General features: G+C 36.2%; 2 protein-coding genes across 2 annotated transcripts in view; one reads left to right on the plus strand and one right to left on the minus strand.

Moving 5' to 3' along the window:
- The window catches only part of LOC140852081 (annexin D5-like), a 207,683-nt gene that overhangs the window by 178,925 nt on the left and 9,393 nt on the right, over positions 1-19,365 (plus strand). The gene's annotated exons all lie outside the window — the stretch shown is intronic.
- On the minus strand, positions 13,797-17,585 carry LOC105053153 (flavonoid 3',5'-hydroxylase). Its single transcript, XM_029267032.2, has 3 exons — positions 16,641-17,585; positions 14,057-14,688; positions 13,797-13,974 (listed from the first exon to the last, which is right to left on the minus strand). Exons 1-2 carry the CDS (start codon positions 17,529-17,531, stop codon positions 14,062-14,064), a joined length of 1,518 nt encoding a protein of 505 aa, XP_029122865.2. The 5' UTR covers positions 17,532-17,585; the 3' UTR covers positions 13,797-13,974; positions 14,057-14,061.

Consider the following 19,365-nt stretch of genomic DNA (forward strand, 5'->3'; position numbering starts at 1 on the left):
TTTAAAGGTCTGCCCCACCCGATTCCAACTATGAATATCCAAGTGAGTAATTCTTTATACACCGCATGCGGTGTAGAAAATATACACCGTTCCATCTGATTGGGCAATATAGTCACCTCTTTCCAATATGTATTCAATGCCTGCAGTTTTATTTTTTCGTTTAAAATTTTGAATGATGAAAATATCTCTTTATTTTTGAAAAAATTATAATATTCTGTGGTCATATTATGATATCTGGTGGTCAAATTATGACTTCCTGTTCAAAATTTAGCCACAGAATGTTATAAAGGAGGGAAGGATATTTTCGTCATTTAAAAATTTCATAAATTTTCGATGACGAAAATATCTTTCCCTCTTTACGACTTCTGAAAAAAATTTATGACTTTCTGTATACAGAAAGTTATAATGTAACCTCAGGATGTCATAATATGGTCACAGGATGTCATAATTTTTTCGGAACAGGAGATATATTTTTGTCATTTAAAATTTTAAACGAAAAAAGTAAAACTGCAGACATTAAATATGCTATTAAATGCGTGATGAAAAGTAGTAGCTACGTGCTTTAAGATGGTTAGATGGTATGCTTCACGTCACTTTTATTGCACCAAACATGATGCACAAAAGCTTTCTCATACCCAATTTCATCAAAAATAAAGTTGAAATACCCAATGGCATCTATAATGATCAATAAGAAATAAAAGAGCCTTTTAGTTTCTACTTTACGATGTATCATATGTCTGTACTTCAACTTGATTGATATTGAGAAGGAAGGGTTCCGACCTAGTTGCTGCACTACCCTCCGTCCATATTCAATTTTGCTATGTTACCCTATGTCCATCGCTCACCCCTCTACTAAGGTGGTAATTTATTTCATCCTATCAAGTACCCAACTTGAATAGACCTTAATGAAGTAAGATCTTTTTGACCCATAGTAGATCCGACGTGTGTGTGGATAATAGTCCAACCCATTCCAAACCCAACCTAGATGTATAACTTTTAACAAATTCTCTCTCCATCATTTGTCCAAGTAACTTATTCGTAAGAAAAATTAAACATATAAAAGATTACATGCCATGACGTTTAATTATCTATTTTTTTAGTTCATTATTTTTTAATTTAAAAGACATTTGATTTTTTAAAAAATAATATTTTTTATCAAAAAAATAATATTTTTGTTTTGTTCTATTTTTATTATTATTGAAAATTTAGTTTGTCATGTACATACTCTCTCTTTGATACTTATTTTGTTTAGTTACATTTAGGGCCAAAATTTAATTTTATATTTTTTATTTATTTAATTTGTATGTTTTGAAAAAATTAGTTCACTCAATTCAGTCTGTCTTGCGCGTGCTACCTAACCGCATATGTTGTATTCCATTCCAAGATAAATATGGAACAAATCCATATCGTATTTGTGGACATCCTACTCCCTGGGCCCTGAACGGGTCTTCGGACCGCCCATGCATGGATGCGCCGCTGTCGTCGCCCCGTGCACACCACTTCAACCACGCAACCATCCATTGATGTCATAGCCCTCTCGGTCCAGAGTCGCACCGAAGACGGCTGGGTGACCGCCCGCCACCGCCACAGCAGATGTTTTGTTTGGATCTGCGAAAATAAATTATGATATACGCGCCGTAGCAAAATTCTTAATAAAATCATATTTTTTCAAAATATAAAATTTATTTTATGCACCGTAAGAGATGTAGAAAATTTGATATGAAGTATACCATCTTATCTGATTGGTCCATGTAGTCATCATTTTCCAACACGCATTTAATGTCTGTATTTAAAAATTTAGTATAATAAAAATATATCAGTTCTTTGAAAAAATTATGACATTTTATGTCCATATTATGACATCTTGCATCCATAATATGCACAAGATATCATCATAATTTTTTTTCTAAAGAACAGAAACATTTTCGTCTTTCAAAATTTTCAAACGAAAAAATCGATCTGCAGGCATTAAATACACGTTGGAAAGTGGTTGGATAAAAATATCCTTCTCATATTATCATATTCGAGGCCATATTATGATATCTTGGACTATATTATGTTACAGGATGTAATAATTTTTTTTTAAAAAGTAGGATATTTTTGTCATACAAAATTTTTAAACGAAAAAATCGACCTACAAGCATTAAATGTGCATTGAAAAGCGATGACTATGTAGACCAATCGGTTGAGACGATATACTCTATATTAGATTTTCTACACCATCTGTGGTGCACAAAGAATTTCTTTTTTCAAAATAAGTATGTATCAGCTAAGAGAAGTATTTAGCCAATCGTTTTGCTACTATTTTTTCTTACAACAACAAATAATCATCGCCATAGGAGTTTTTTTTCTTTTCTTTTTCTTGAAGTAAAAATGGAGGACCAATAGGATACCATCGCATTTTACTGGTTCTGGTTGTAATCACATAATGATCACATTTTAAGATCTATGCATAAGGATAGAAGAAAAAAATTGAAATGCTTTAAAATTTAATTTGCAAACACTGCAAAAGAATAATCGATCATGATTTACTATGGATATGAATCCATCTTTTACGTACATGATGTGATTATGTCTAAAAGAGGTTCGTATTATATTTTTTATATGAAAAAAATGATTCATTTTCTTTCACGACATCCATTATTAATTGGATCACATGATAATGGCTCTGATAATTATATTGATAGATGAAAGAGCTAGGGAGGTTGGGGTGTTTTACGGTCTACGTAACACCTGATCTAATGGTTGGTAAACCAAAAGGTGTTTATTCATAGGAGCTTTTTTTTTGTAAAATTAAAAGTTACTTTTTCATTTTTTAATAATTCCAATATGGATATGTCTAGTCAAATAACCGTATTTATAGTCGTTACTGTGGTCAATAGCGTGCAACAGTGGGGGGGGACCGGGACTCTGGCATTGTTCAAGCCTTGGGATGAAGGTGTTTCCTTACGTGAGGCGAAGCAAGCTTTGTAGACTAGCTTCTTAAATTCTTGGTCTCTTCTCCTGCAGTCCTTGTCGTGTGGTAAAGTGGCTCTTCTTGCACCTGTAAAGGAAATGAATCTCTCCCATGCAGTTGGTCTGCATGCACTCGTTTTTCAAGGCTTAGAATTGATTTCAAAAACAGATGATCTTGGATGCATGGAACAAGTCAAATCGCTTCGGAGAGTTGAGTTTGGAATTGGATAGTCATATAACAACAATATTTGGGCGTCGACTAGTACTTTCAACATTTGCAGCCGAATGATTCTGGCATTGGGTGTTACGTGAACTATTAGACTCGTGGATCGATATTGTATATAGCCACGTGAGAGGACTTGATGAACGCATGTCTAAGCAAGTTATAATACAAATCAATCTCAACAAATTAAAAAACATTATCTTGTATTGATTTAGGAGGATCGCTTAGATCATTTTGAACAAGGAATATTATCCGGTCATTTGTTGATTGGATCTCAAAGTCCATTCTTGCACTTATATCACATATGATGTCACAATCATAGGGCGTAGCTTTCCAAAATAACTTTTTGCTTTGAACACTCAAAGGTGTGAAGGATAATATACATTAGCTTAAGAGAATAATCTACATCAATAAAAAAATTAAGAAAAGTCCCAGAAAAGTAATATATAGTAGAGAATCAACACACAAAGAAAATTATAATATATTAAACGATGTTGCCTAGATAGTTCTGAAGCAAGTAGATCATTTTAGGAACGTTTGGATTAGGTTTGGAAGAGTTTAAAATTTTATTGCACAATGCAACATTCGAAATGACAATTCTAACAAATATTGTGATATTGCTAATAGGAGTTGTTCTATTTTAGTTTACTATAATCATGCCAATTGTTGCAGCCAACTCTCCATTGTCTGTCGTCGAAAATGAATATTTGCGAGATAACGTCCGCACTAATCGGAGTTGTGTCCGGCGGGACCCTCCGATGCTTAAGTTAGAGAGAAAAGTTGGTGAACAGTAGATGTCAATATTCAGAGTAGCAGAGTTCTGGTCAGAAATGGCTTACCAGCTTCGTTTTCCTTACTCTCTTTTTATAGACAAAGTTTTTGTAATTGTCGGATGTGGTTCCATATTTTATGGTGCTAAATCATCGGGCCATAATCGCTTAGTGGGTCATTGATTTTCCAATTATGACGTCGTGATATGCGGTCGATAACCGTTCGTGACGGTTAAGGCGTATTGAGCAGATTAGCCGACCGTATGTCGGTAATAGGCACGGTCGTCAGTTGGTGATTCTGTCGTATCGTCGGTCATCGGCCATAAGTCGGTGATATTGTTCAATCGGTTGATGAAAAGTTAGAGTCATCAGATCGGTCGGTCGGCTATTGTTGAGTTTGAGTCATACGTTCGGTCGGTTGGCTATTGCCGAGTCGGAGTTGTCAGTCGGAGTCGTGGAGATCAAAGTCGGGATCGATAGATTTACCCCAACATCAATATATATATATTTAGACTTCTAGCAACAAAAAATTAAAAAAAAAAATCTATCACCAGAAATCATAGAATAGTTGCTAAATAGTTATAGCAATGGAGTGGCAAAAAAGAAAATAACCTTTTTATCCATTGTCACTAGAATTTTGGTATTGCAAATTCCCAGTTTTTTCTTTTTATTTTGGTTATTTACGGCTATACGTAAGTCTACATATATATTCTTTTAGCACTAATTATTTTTGCCACTATATGCAATTTACTGGTCAAACCGAATTCATGCTAAAGAAGCCACTTGCGACTAGGTCACTCACTTGACCAGCTATTTTTCCTTGATATAAACATTGCAGAGTATGCATGACGACTACTCTTTCATGAGCACTATTCCCCTGCTAATGCATGTGCCAAACAGGGTTGCACCTACCATGAATATGGAGATTAACTTTCCAAAAACAAGATGATGATGATTATGAATAACGTAAGGGTTGGATGTTCTGTAAACTTGTTATGACTTATGATGACCATCATATAGCATTCATGCCTGTCATTTCTCTAAGGACATGATTCAAAACGAAATAGATTGTGAGATCGCTCCATATTTATGCAAGAGGCCATACATGAATGTATATAGATACATATATCATATTGTAGCAGTCGAATGTGACATAAGATATACATGCACGCAACTTGACATACATGCACGCAAGGCATTGCGACGCAACTCATATTGATGATACCAACGATATTTAATATCGGGAAGACCATCATAAAAATGCTGATCTAATACCTGGATGAGAAAGGTGATAAGTTAATGTTAGATGAGCAATTAGCTTGACTGAAAGAAATGCTTATATCATGAATCAGACATTGCAATGAAGAACTCTAACTAAATGACCATGTTACTTTGTCAAACATATGTAGTAGGTGGTAGACGTGAGCTCACCAAAGCAATAACAGGGACATTCTTCTGAAGCATAAGGCCTGATGCCCCTTCCATGTCAACCTCCTTTCCATCTGGTATCATGCAATCAAATGGGTGCAACAACGTGCCTAAGATGTATTGCACAAAGAGGATCCCCAGACTTTTACCAACCCAAATCCTTCTCCCAGCTCTAAACGGCATTAGCTCAAGGCTAGTACTTGTAGGTCTATATTACGTGGGTGCAAGAGACGAGGAATCCAAGAGGAGGCATAGCTAGTGCGAGGGTATGGATGGTAGCAGGATCGTTATGCTCAAGGGTGCGATCAACGTCGAAGAGAGGGAGTGGAGCTTCTTGAGGTCCTCCTCCTACTCCGCCTCTCTCCTCTTCCATTTCTTTTGATTCTTCCCTTCTTGTTCCAACTAAAGGAGGAAAGAGGGCAGCGCAAAGGGTGAAGAACAACAAAGAGGAAATTTTCTAAGGCAAAGACCATGGAATCATGACTGCAGGATTGAGAGTGAGGTGAGAGACCATAGGATTGAGAAAGAGGCCACAGGAACCAGGAAGGGGTTGGTATAGGATTTTGAATAGAAGTCCTGGAGGGTGGTGAATAGCGTGGATCATATGCTGTGCACAGCACGGTGCATGTGCACCACACCATCCATTACGCGATGGATGGCCACGCACGGCCCATAGCCATCCTTTGCATGATGGATGGTGTGCTACGCACCGTACCGTGCGGTGCACAGCAGAGAACCCGGGCTCGGGTGGTGAATATGCAAATAATGAAGAGAAGTCTTGGAAGTCCTGGAGGGTGGCTAATATGTAAGGCCATTAGCAAGGCGCTGCTTCTATTTAAAGCAAAATTTTCACTAGCAAAGGCAAGGTGAGTGCGAGCATTTGATTGGATCAGACTCTGTTTAAGTTGGGTCATGTTGTGAATTTAGGTGCAACCGGTGCATCGGGTGGCTTATGTTATTGGGCTGGATACTATAAATGCGAGTTGATTCAATTTAAGCTTTTTTTTTTTTTTAACTTGAACCAAAATTGAACTAATTTTTTTCAATGCCAAAAAATTTCAAGCCAAAACTAGATCGAATATGCAAAAATCCGATCCAAATTGAACTAAAGAGACCGATTTGGGTCGGGTTCGTAGTTTGGCAATTTTTTGCATACCTTTAAAAGGAAGCAATGTTAGAGTGGCTGAAGATAGGGATGAAGGGAACTGAAAAAGATGAAAATCCATATCACAGAAGTCTTCTGCACATTGAATGCATCTACGTGGATCTATGTGGGCATGTGTTTAATTCTATATCGGTTATACACTAGCTAGATTTGAAGTACTTGTATAAGACCAGCAAACATAAAATATATCTTCTAGCTATCTTTTTTGGATGAATATCTAGAGATGGCAAAATATGATCCGATCTGCCAACCTAACCCACATTCGATCCATCTTAAACATATTTGGATTTGATTTAAACAGGTTCGGATTGTAAACAGATCAACTTGTTTAACTCAGTTATTAAACATGTTGGATTTAAATTTAAATTTCTCAACCTGTCCAACCTATTTAACCTATTTATATTTTTTATTTAAAATATTTGGACTTTGATAAAATTTGGGCGAACCGTTTCAATTTTGGTCCATTCCCGTAGCTGTGATCTATGAAATTTGAGTGGCCCACCCATCGAGCGAAGGAAGTCATAGAACTCGCCCCGCTTTCCCTTATTCCTCTTCTTCTTCTCCAAAAAGTCCTAAATATTTCTCTCTGCCTCACCCTCCGTCGTCTCTCTCTTCCATACAGGCGTGCCAAGGTTTGCGAATTCCTCCATGCTGTTGCCCCCACAATGCCTGCACCGCCCCCGCAACTGCTCGCACTGCCGCTCGCTCCCATCGGCCACTCGCACCAGTTTTCCTTCATTGTTGACCGCTAGAAGGAGCTCGATCGGTTCCATCCATAGCCAGTAGTCCACCGTCAGTTGCACTGCCATTATCCCTCAACCCGATCGGCTCCATCCATGGTTAGACTGCTAGTGGTCTACCGTCGGCCGCACCACCATCATCCCTCAGTTTGATTGGCTCCATCTACGATCGTGATCTGTCTGCAATGGTTTTCTCGACATCTTCACTGCGATCATCTCCAGATGCTAGGTGGTGGAGCCTTGGGCGGCGGTCATCTGCAGCTGTGTAGTTGCTTGGGTTTTGTTCTACCTGAACAAGGTCACGGTGAAGGTGAGGACCCCTCTCTGGTCTTTCCTCTTTTTTTTTAGCAATCCGATTGGGCTCCATCCACTGCCAAAAGATCCTGCCGTCGACCTCACTGCCATCATCGCTTGGTCCGATGGGCTCCATCCACAGTCATGATCGGTCTGCAATGGCCTCATCGATGTCTTCATGGCATCACCTCTGAGTACTTGGTGGTGGAGTCCTAAGTGGAGGTGGTCTGCGGCTTCATAGCCACCAAGGTATTGATCCGTGCTTGCGACACGATCCTGCTCCACCGTCTCGGATCTCTCTTCATTTTTTTTTCTTTTATTTTTTTTATATATGGGTTACTGTGTAAACAGATTACATGGGTCGGATCAGATAATCTATTTAATAAACGGGACAGGTTCGGATTTCAAAATCTGATCCATTTAATAAACAAGTTAGATTCAGGTTAAAGATTTTTTGGCTCAACCCGTATATGACCTGACCCATTTATATCTGGCCTGATCCGATTGCCACCCCTATGAATATCTAGATTATTACAAATAGTATTAGAGTAAATCCAATCCATGGCCAATGTGGACTAAGGAACACTGCAGTATGAGCTCATTAGATTGACCATAGATTGTGTTAGATAAAATATCTAATTTCATAATATTTTTATAATAATCTTATAAAACTCATTCCACATACCAAATAAGATGCCACAAGAACAGCAGCTCTAGATACTCCTTTGAATAAGAATAGAAGAAATCCTCTCTTGAGTAGCAATGAAAGAGATTTTTCTTTGAATGGTAGTAAAAGAGATCCTCATCTAAATAACAATAAAAGAGAACCTCATCTGAACAACAATAAAAGAAATCTTTTGTTGAACAAAATAAAAGATATCCTCCTTTGAATAGCAATAAAAGATATCTACAAGTGATTGGCTTGCTTCTTTCAACCAAGCTAGATTTCTTAGCATATCTCATTTATAGGATCAAATGAGATATTTATAGACACCAAATGTCATCACTAAAACAAAAATGGCCATTAGCGATATTTTTAAGTACAGCTACAAGCCAAAAAGAATACTTAAAAAATCTTTATTGATATTTTTATAGTATTTTCTTATATACCATCTTAAGATGGTGTTGGCAATTAATTATCAGTATTTTCAAAAAAATATCAATAAAACTTTTTATTTCAGCATCATATATAAGTACCTTTAAATTTTCAATTCCATCATATATAAGTATCTTTAAAATTTTAACGTCTACACTTTTTATATGCCGATAAAAAATTATCAAAAAAAAATCACTATATCTTCGAATTAAAATAAAAGGAGGATTCAAATCAATGATCTCTTGTTTAAACGACAAGCTCTTAACCAACAAATAATAACTTATATTATCAAAATATAAAAATAGTTTATTTGACTTATTAATATTCATATCGTTAAATAAATAATATTAAGAATATATATATATATAAAATAACATATTTTATGAGATCGATACAACTAAATCAAGCTCTATATAAAAAATTAATAATTTATGATTTAATTTTTTTAAAAATTTTATAAATTATGATATTATTTATCAATATATTAGTTAAATATCATAATAGTAGTTTTGATCTTTAGTACTTCAAGTTATATATCATAAAATATAAATTTGTAGCGATCTTTATAATAAAATATTTATTGAAAGATAGCAGTATTTTTATCAAAATTCAGTAAAAAAATTTTTAGCAGCATATAATAAGAAATATCATAAACAATTTACCATCAAAAATCATTTTTGTTATAGTGGATACCAAGAGACTCCCTATTTATGAATTCCATAAATCATATTTAATATTTAAATAAAGGTGATAAATAAAGATTATGAATTTTAAGAGATAATATCTCAAGAGATATATCTTTCTACCTCCCATATAAGGATAACTCACTAGCCACAAGTTCCTTGTATTAAATTCATATATTGAATTTATTTCTATTTGTATACATGATTTAATTCCCACACTTAAAATCATGGCTTGACATCTTTCAAAATTAAATACAAAATTAGATGATAAATTTACTTTTAAAATTTATTTTGAAATCATAAATTTATTTATGAAATTATAAATCCAATAATCTCCCACTTGATTTTAAAATATATATATGTACCACTATTTAGTAAAATATATTTCAAAATAATAGGTGTTATCTCAAATCTTCCAATATATACTTGTGTAGTTATAATGCAGGCCTACACAACATATATACTTTTAGATTAGAGATTGAAAAAAGAATCCATACAAATCAACTACTGTTCATATCATATTTAGAACCTAATTAAAGCTCGAGTAAAGTTTTATTCCAGTTTAAGTATTAGCCACTAAGGAGATATGCACTAAATATCTTATAAAGCTGAACACTTTGAAATTCAACTCTTACGTTGCATTGAGACTTTTATGTATATACTCGCAAGTGCAACCTAACAAGAAAGCTGAATCTCAGGGCATAATGGTGAGTGCTCATCAATACTAACTCAGTGACTAGTTACAATAATCAAAGTAAAATATATTACAAAATATCCATCCCATGGAATTATAATTAATGCTCAAAACATTTATTACAATTCAAAATACAAAATACATTAGTAAAGCATTAAACCTATATGTTTTGAACATGATTATTAAATATAGTTATAGCAAGACACTTAGTGAATGGATTTGCTAGGTTATCTTTGAAAGATATCATTTTAACAAGAACTTCTTGCTTTTTCAATATATCTCTAACATAGTGATATTTTCCTTCAATATGCTTCACTTTGGCCATGATAATTAAGATCTTTGGTGGTTGCAACTGCAAAGGTATTATCACAAAAAATCACTATAGATCGCTCCACACAAGGTATCACTTGAAGACTTCTTAAAAATTTTCTAAGATATACAGCTTCCTTTGTAGCTAAGTTAATAGTCACACACTTAATTAGCTTCCATAATAAACTATGCCACATAATGTTAGTTCTTACTTTGCCAAGAAATTGCACCTCCAAATGTAAAAACAAAATCAGAAGTAAATTTTTTAGTATCCACATAGTCTTAAAAATCAAAATCAGAGTAGCCAATCAACTGTAACTTATGAGCTTGATAAGTTAGAATAAATAACTTAATCCACTTTAAATAGCAAAATACTATTTTAACTCCTTTCCAATGATTTTTCTCAAGATTAGACTAGAATCTACTGAGGACTTCGATTATGTAAGCAAGATCAAGCTTTGTATACATTAACATATACATGAGACTTTTCATAGCTAAAGCATATAGAAATTTGGATTCATCAAGTTTGTCCTGTGATGAGCCTGGACAATACTTCTCAGATAATTTTTTTGTTCCATCATAGAGAATTGAACTCTTTAAGAAATAATCTATTTTAAATCGATATAAGAGAGTATCAATATATTTCTTCTAAGATAAACAAAATTTTCTCGATAACCTATCTCGAATGATTTTGATGCCAACAATATATGAAGCTTCACTGAGATCTTTCATCTCAAGGATGTAGAATAGCCAACCTTTAATCTCTATCAAAAGAATTATATTGTCACTAGCTAGAAGAATATCATTAACATATAAAGTGAGAAAAATAATGTTGACTTCCAAATAATGTTGACTTCCACAGTCTTAACATAAACACAATGCCCTTCTAGATTTTGAACAAATCCACACTCTTCAACTTCTTTGTGAAATCTGATATTCCACTGTCTGGATATCTGTTTCAAGCCATAAATTAATTTCTCCAGCCTACATACTTTATCCTCATTTCCAACTTCAATGAAATCCTTAGGCTACTCCATGTAAATATCTTCATCAAGAATTTCATTCAAAAATGCAGGCTTCATGTCTATTTGGAATAGCTCATAATCATAGTAAGCCACTAAAGCTAAAATTGTTCTAATGGATTGGATCCGAGCAACTAGGAAAAAGATTTCATCATAATTCACTCCATATTGTTGAGTAAAATCTTTCATTACCAATCTAGCCATGAATCTTTCAACTTTAATTTTAGAATTTTTTTTTCTCATAAAAATCTACTTGCACTTCAAGGGCTTAATTGATTTAGTTGTATCAACAAACCTCCACACTTTATATTTATACATTGATTTCATTTCTTCTTTCATAGCTAACTTTTACTCCTTAGCATCCACATCAATAACGGCTTCCTCATAATTCTTCGGATCTAAAATATCTTCATTCAACCTTATCCATTCCAAAACTTCACTAGTAAATGTATAAAAATCAAATGAGAAAATTGTTAAGCTTGTTTTTTTTTTCTCTGCTTCCTTTCCTTGCTAGCTCAAAAATAAGCCTTTCTTTTATGAGACATTATCTCAGGTACATTAGTCAAATTGGAGAAATTTTCAAGTGGAATATACTTATTGACTTCTTCAAGATAAAACTTTTCACCAAGAAATTCACAATCAAATCTATCTTAAGAAATCTCACATGCCCGCTTTCTATAATTATCTTATCCACCGGATCAAATAATCTGTACCTTTCAAAAAATTTTAGGATAACCAACAAACAAGCACATTTTATTTCTAGGTTGTAATTTATCTCTATTAGGATCAGGAATGAGAACATGAGCAACACGACCCCAAACTATCTTGTAATTCAGCTTAAGCTTCTTTCCACACCAAAGTTCATAAGGATTTTCTCAACCGATTTTGAAGGCACTCGATTCAACACATAAACTATAGTGAAAAGAGCTTCATCCAAAAAGTTAGTGGTTAAATTAGCAAGGGCTAACATTGATCTAACTATGTCCAGTAAAATCCTCTTATACCTTTTAGCAACCCAAAATTTGTTCTAGAGTACGTGGAAGGCTTAACAACAAGTACACAATGCCATTCTCCTTGCAAAATATAGAGAATAATCCAGACTGATACTCACTACCCTAATCTAATTTTGAGTGGAAGGTTGTGATACTTCTCCCAGCCACATTCTTCACTTCTAACTTAAAATTCTTAAAAACTTCTAGGGGCGTCATTTTTCTTGTGCAATAAATATACCCTCTCAAATCTCGAATAATCATCTATGAACGTGATAAAATAAAGATAGGCATTACATTAATACACACTTATTGGTTCACAAAGATCAGAATGAATTATAACAAGAATATTTTCACTTCTTTAGGCCTTAGAAGGAAAAGGTAGCTTAGTCATTTTGTCATATAAGTAACTCTCACAAATAGAAAACTTATTCGGATCGATAAAATTAAGCAAACCATCCTTCACCAACTTATTAATTCTATCTTTTCCAATTTGACTAGACGAAGATGCCAAAGAGCAAATCATTAGAATGGATGACAAAAGAATTAGCAACTTTACACATCAAATTGCCACATAATTTAATTTGATACATATCAAAATTTTTAAAATCTTTCAAAATTATTTCACCACTTTTATACATGACAAACTTCTCATTCCAAAATAGAATCAAATTCAAGTTTTTCCAAACAAGATACAAATAAAAGTTTTTCTCCTCATGGAAAACCTAGCTGGGTTACATGATTTAATTCTCACAGTTAAAATCATGGCCTGACATGTTCTAAAATTAAATACAAAATTAAATGATAAATTTAATTTTAAAATCTATTTGGAAATCACAAATTCTTTTTTAAAACCATATATCCAATAGGTTGACCATATATATAGTATCTGTGATTAAATTTGAATAGATTTAGACCCTTAATTTGATAAGAATATTGGAGCTTAAACATAAAGAACATGTTAGGATTCGGACAATATTTAGTCTCATATTAATTATATACTGAATAGATCTTGAATATTTATACAGAATCAATAAACCCAAAAAGTACTTTTCAAGAAGCTTTCTTGGATCACAAAGATCTCAAATGAATATGGATGGCACTACCTACACTCTTCTATCAAGCATGTGATACTTAATTACAGCTTTCGGAAATGAGATAGGATATTTTATCAATTTCTGAATATTGGGTATGAAGAAATGTCCTCAAAGGAGCGTCACTCCCATTCCAATATAAATGTGCCAAACCAAGTAGCTCCTTATTTGATAACACGAAGCTTAATTCTCCAAACACAAGCACATGATGATTAATTGCGATTGTAAATTTGATGAGGTTTGTGGTGACTGTTAAACATATATCATTGACTTCTATTACTGCTCCATGCACATGATATGGTTTGACGTAGATGCATGGTAGGAGAGCCCCATATATTTATATAAATTAAGAACTCATATGCATGTTTATTGAACATTTCATATTAATAGTAGCCAACAGTGTCACAAGATCTCTCTTATGTCGCATATATATGAGGCTGCATATGGGAATTCAAATTTGCAAAGCCAGTCACCATATAATCTTGACAATACAGATACCACGTACGCTGTACCTGGATGAAGAAGATGATGAATTAATATTAGATTAAAAGTTAATTAATTATATTTAAAAAAAGGGATGCATTATAACGTTACCTTTCTCAAACATATGCACTGGGTGCTAAACGTGGGCTAGCCAAAGCAGCAACCGGGTTAAGTTTGTGGAGTACAAGGCCAGCTGACTCATCCATGTCGACCTCTTCTCCATCAGGCACCGTCCAATCAAATGCGTGTATCAATGTGCCCAAGATGGATTGCACAAATAGCATCCCCAGATGATTACCGGCACAAATCCTCCTGCCAGCTCCAAAAGGTATCAACTCAAAGTCAGTGCCTTTCACGTCTATATTGGCATCCTTACCACTTAAGAACCTCTCAGGCTTAAACTCGAGAGGGTTCTCCCATACATCAGGGTCCCTTCCAATAGCCCATATATTAACTAAAAGCCTTGTTCCTTTAGGGATGTAGTAACCATCAATCTCGCAGTCTTCGGTGGCTAAATGAGGGAGGTTTAGTGGTGTCGTCGCGTGCTTCCGAAGGACTTCCTTGCATATTGCTTGAAGGTATGGGAGCTTTGGGATGTCGGATTCTTGGAGCCTACGTTCTCTTCCGATTACTTCGTCCATCTCGCGCTGAGCACGCTGGAGGATTGAAGGGTTCGTTAACAATTCAGCGAACGCCCACTCCACCGTTAGCGAGGATGTATCCGTTCCCGCGACAAACATATCCTGAGGTAACGTAAATTGTCAGGTGGGAACTTTAGGAAACAGTATGTGCAGCTACACAGAAACATGACACATTAGATAACATAATTATATATATTAATAAAAGGGTGTGCGTCACTCCGTAGTGATCAGCAACCATTAGACTCCTCCTTGAGGATAAAGACCGGGATCCTTGGGTTTGCGAAAAAAATTTTTCTTCACAAAAATTATATAATTATTTTTTAAAAATATAATAATTAAAAAAATAGATTGCTATAGAATGAGATTTTACAATCATATTTTTTTATAATATTTTATTATAAAAAATATTTAAAATATTATATATTATTATTTTTTATATATTTTAGGCTTTAAATTTTTCTTCATAAGAAGTTATATAATTACTTTCTGAGAATATGATAACTAAGAAAAATAGGTTATTGTAGAGTGAGATTTTACTACGGTATTTTTTTATAATATTTTATTATAAAAAAATTTAAAATATTATATATTATTATTTTTTATATATTTTAGGTTCTTTTGTGCTCCTCCTCTTCGGACCCTCCACACCTCCTCTGCACCACCACCCGGCCCTCCTCTCACCTCCTCCGCTTCTCAGCGCCCCCTCACCCCCTGGCGGCCCGCCACTCCTTCGAGCCACCATCCCCCCTAAGGCCCCAACCCCCATGGTGATCTGTAGCTCCTTCGCATCCTCCCTCCAGTCGCCCGCACCTTCTTCGTGCCACCACCCAGCCCCCTATGCCTCCTCGCTTCTCCACACCACCCCCTCTCCCCCTCGGACCGGTGCCTCCTCTAAGCCCCCACCCCCTGGTGGCCTGCGTCTCCTCCTAGCCACCACCACCCTCCCAAACCCCCCTAATGGTCGGTCCGCAGATCCTTCACTCTCTTCCCTGCATCCGACGCCTGCACCTCCTCTGCGCTCCCGATCCCACCTCCCCACCCCCCACCCGGCCCCCTGCATCACTGTGCCACCGCCGCCGCACCCCCACCCCTCAGCAGCCCATGGCTTCTTCGCATCGCCGCCGCCACCCTCCCAACCTCCGGTGCCCATGGCTCCTTCCTTCTCCCCCCTCCAACCTTCGGCGCCCGCGGCTCCCTCCTCATCCCCAACCAATGGCCCACAAAGAAAGAGAAGGCTTTTTGGAAAAATAAAAAAAATCAATTTGATTATAAAATAAAATAATTTTAATATTTAAAATATTTACTACATCAGCCATGCACATACGTACTCCATCGAACTGAAATCTAAGTGATCTATATTTAATCCGACGGTATAAAATAAATATTAAAAATAAAAATAAAAATGACCTTTAAAGTACCATAGCAAAACCTTTGCAAAATTATTTATATTTGATTGAACATCTATTTTCTCAAGAAAACAATACAAAATACCTATTATACCCTTAATAGATATAATACCATATATTTTTACTCCCAAACTTTATATAAAAATTAATATAATATTAAGATTAATATTAATAGACATAATATAATATTAAATTCTAATAATTTATTATATTAATATAACATTATTATATATATATTGATATAATATTAATATTAATATATTAATAAAAATATTATATTAGTACTAATAAAAAATATCATATTAGTATAAATATTAAAATAATAATTAATATATTTTAAATATTATAATAATATATTAATATAAATATAAATATAATATTAATATATGTAAGGATAATATTAAAAAGATATTTTTGAAAAAAAAAAAAGAGCCATCTATTTCTAACCCATGAAAATTTCAAAGCCTATCTCTTTCATAAATTTATATTTTTTATAAAATATAAAAAAATATTTTTTTACTTTTTATATTCGCTCTCCTCTCAAAAGAATTCTTTTCCGGAATTGTCATTTTCCCCTCCACTTCCCATGAGCCAAGTGAGTCTTGCAAAGACGGACGTAGATGAAGGAGATTAGCCTTCATATCTTACCACAATGAGTCCCTTGATGTTGACATCTGACAGCATCACTCCACCGTCGGAGGTCTTGCGATTGGCGAGGAGATAGTCCATGAAATCCTGTCTCCCTTCCCGCTTGCCGGCGGACTCGGCGTGCTCCTTCAGCATCCGAGTCATCAGCGCGTCGAACTTTTTGTGCAGGCTCTTCAAGCGGCGCTCGATCCCCTGCACGTCCAGCCACTTAATGGACGGTATGAAGTCCGCTATGTTGGCCAACCCCGACAGCCTCATCAACTCCAAGACCATCCCCTTGAACTCGCTCGACTCGGCCCCGTCCGAGTCGAACACCCGCCGGCTCAGTATCGCGAGCCCCAGTATGTTAGCCAGCGTCCGCATCACCGCCCCCTGGACCCGGACCGGCTCGCCGAGGAGGCTCAGGTCGAGGATGGACCGGACCAGCCGGTCCACCTCGGACCGGCGGGCGGGGGCCCACTGGGAGATGGCGCCGGGGCCAAGGAGGTGGATGCTGGAGAGTTTGCGGAGGAGCTTCCAGCGAGGGCCGTAGCCGGCGAAGACGAGGTTTTGGCCGTCGTAGCCGACGTTGCGGGCGGCGGCGTTGAGGGGGCGGTCGGCGAACGGGATGTCTAGGGTGTGGAGGAACGCGCGGGCGACGGCCGGGGAGGAGGCGACGGCAAAGCCGCAGGTGCCGAGCTTGAGGTACATGATGGGGCCGTAGCGCTTGGCGAGGGCGGCGAGGGCGGCATGGGGGAGGGGGCGGAGGAGGGGGAGAGAGCCGATGAGAGGCCAGCCATAGGGGCCCGGCGGAAGCGGGAGGTTTGGCGCGGCGCGGCGGCGGAGTTGAACGAGGAAGAGGATGAGGAGGAGGGGGAAGAAGAAGGTGGTGGCGATGGAGAGGGTGTCCATGGGCACGGTGAAACAGAGGAGCGGGTGCAAGGCTTGAGCGAACGAGCAAGGGAGCGAGGATATAGGGACGTTATTGGGTCGGGTCTGGTCTGATGGATCCGGATCTGCTGGGTGCTTGAGTTCTAGATCTTAATACAATCTCGGTCTATCCAAGAATTAGGCTAGAAGTCAAGCCTTGAAAAGGTGGAATCTTGCTTTTTTATTGCAACACCTTCGTGTTGAGACCAAAAGGGTCCTGATTGGGACAGTTTGTTTGAAAAGCTTATTTTCATTAGCATCTCGAAATTATTTATGAGTGATATAATTTTTAAAATATGAATAATAAGTTTTGTAACAAAAATTATGAATGATACGAGGATAAAACTATATATTATTTTCAATAAAATTATAGGATTTAGATGTACTTTGAGTTAGATATATTAAATTCAAACTATATCTTGATGTAGTGTTGTGTTACAACTATATTGCTTAAATAAATATTATATAATATATACCTATGCATATGAATCTTTCAATAGAAATATTTGCCTGCGGGCACACGCTTGATTGGATTGGAATAGGTTGGACATGAAAAATATCTCTAGACTCATAGGGTTCCATGGGGAAAGTTCCCTGGGTTCAAGCCAAGTTTGGGTTGGTATAGCTAAGATCCAAATTAGGCATAAATTTGCTATTTTAGCAATAAAAAGAGAAAGCCATAATCATGATTTAAAATATATAATGGCCATTATGAAAATTTTAGAGGAAGTTAGGTACGTCACATGTATTAATAGCAAAGATGTAAATATTAGCTAATGTTGTATTGTAATAATAAATATATAGTGACAAGAACAATATAAACTATTTTAAGTATTTAACTAATTAAAGAATGGTTTTGCTCCAATGCGTCTAGAAAACTCATTGCATCCTTTTCCTTTAGTGTTAATTGTTTGTTTTTTAAAAGGATGACCGGTATAATTGTTTCAAAAGACCAGCTCTATCTTGTTTCAACTAGAAATATCCAATTTCTTTGAAAAAATCAAGAAATGCATAATGGTCAACAAGAAATAGAAGGGCCTTTTAGTTTCTACCCCATCGTATGTCACATGCCTCTAGTCCTACTTGATTAATTGAGAAGGAAGGATTCTAACCACTTGCTGCACGACCCTCCATCCATCTCCTATTTTCCTATGTTGCCCTTTGTCCATCTCTCACTTCCCTATAAAGATAGTATTTTACTCCCCCTATCAGATATCCGATCCAAATAAACCACAAAGATTTTTTAAATTTACTCGATCCTATACATCTAACCCATCCCATCCGACCCTATCCATCCACTCTGTTTCCCGATGTGAGTATGGAGCAAAAGTTGATAATGACCTTCCATCAAAAAAAAAAAAAAAAAAAAAAGATAATGACCTCCGATTGATACTCGAATATCTCCATTGCTACCCCCTCTCCACGTGCCGGTGCCGCTAGCTGTCATCTCATCTTCCGGGCCCGACCTAGGGTGCCCTTCAACCACGCAACCATCCATTGATTTGTCATCCCTCGTGTGGAGTGTCGCACCCAAGATCCCCGTCTTGCTGACCGCCTGCTGCCGCCGCAGGAGATGCAATTTTGCATCTATTAAAATAATAATATAATATATGCACCGTAGCAAAATTCTTTATGCATCAGCTGAAAAAAAAAAAAAAATATATATATATTTAACAAATAATTATTTGGAAACAATATTTACTTGTTATTCTGACCATTTTCTCTTGCAACATATCATTACAGGAGTTTCTTTTTCTTTTTTTAGAGAAAACGTGGTGTTCCCGTTATTATTTATATATGATACGTAACATGTAGG

The sequence above is a fragment of the Elaeis guineensis genome, chromosome 10 (genome assembly GCF_000442705.2).
Source record: "Elaeis guineensis isolate ETL-2024a chromosome 10, EG11, whole genome shotgun sequence".
In the NCBI taxonomy this organism is placed as follows: Eukaryota; Viridiplantae; Streptophyta; class Magnoliopsida; order Arecales; family Arecaceae; genus Elaeis; species Elaeis guineensis.

What these genes read in the sequence shown, in the direction of transcription:
- LOC105053153 (XM_029267032.2), bottom strand. Translation starts at nt 17,531, where the DNA reads ATGGACACCCTCTCCATCGCCACCACCTTCTTCTTCCCCCTCCTCCTC. An exon ending in ACATCAAGGGACTCATTGTG is followed by an intron (nt 14,689 to 16,640) that starts GTAAGATATGAA and finishes ACGTTACCTCAG; the next exon opens with GATATGTTTGTCGCGGGAAC.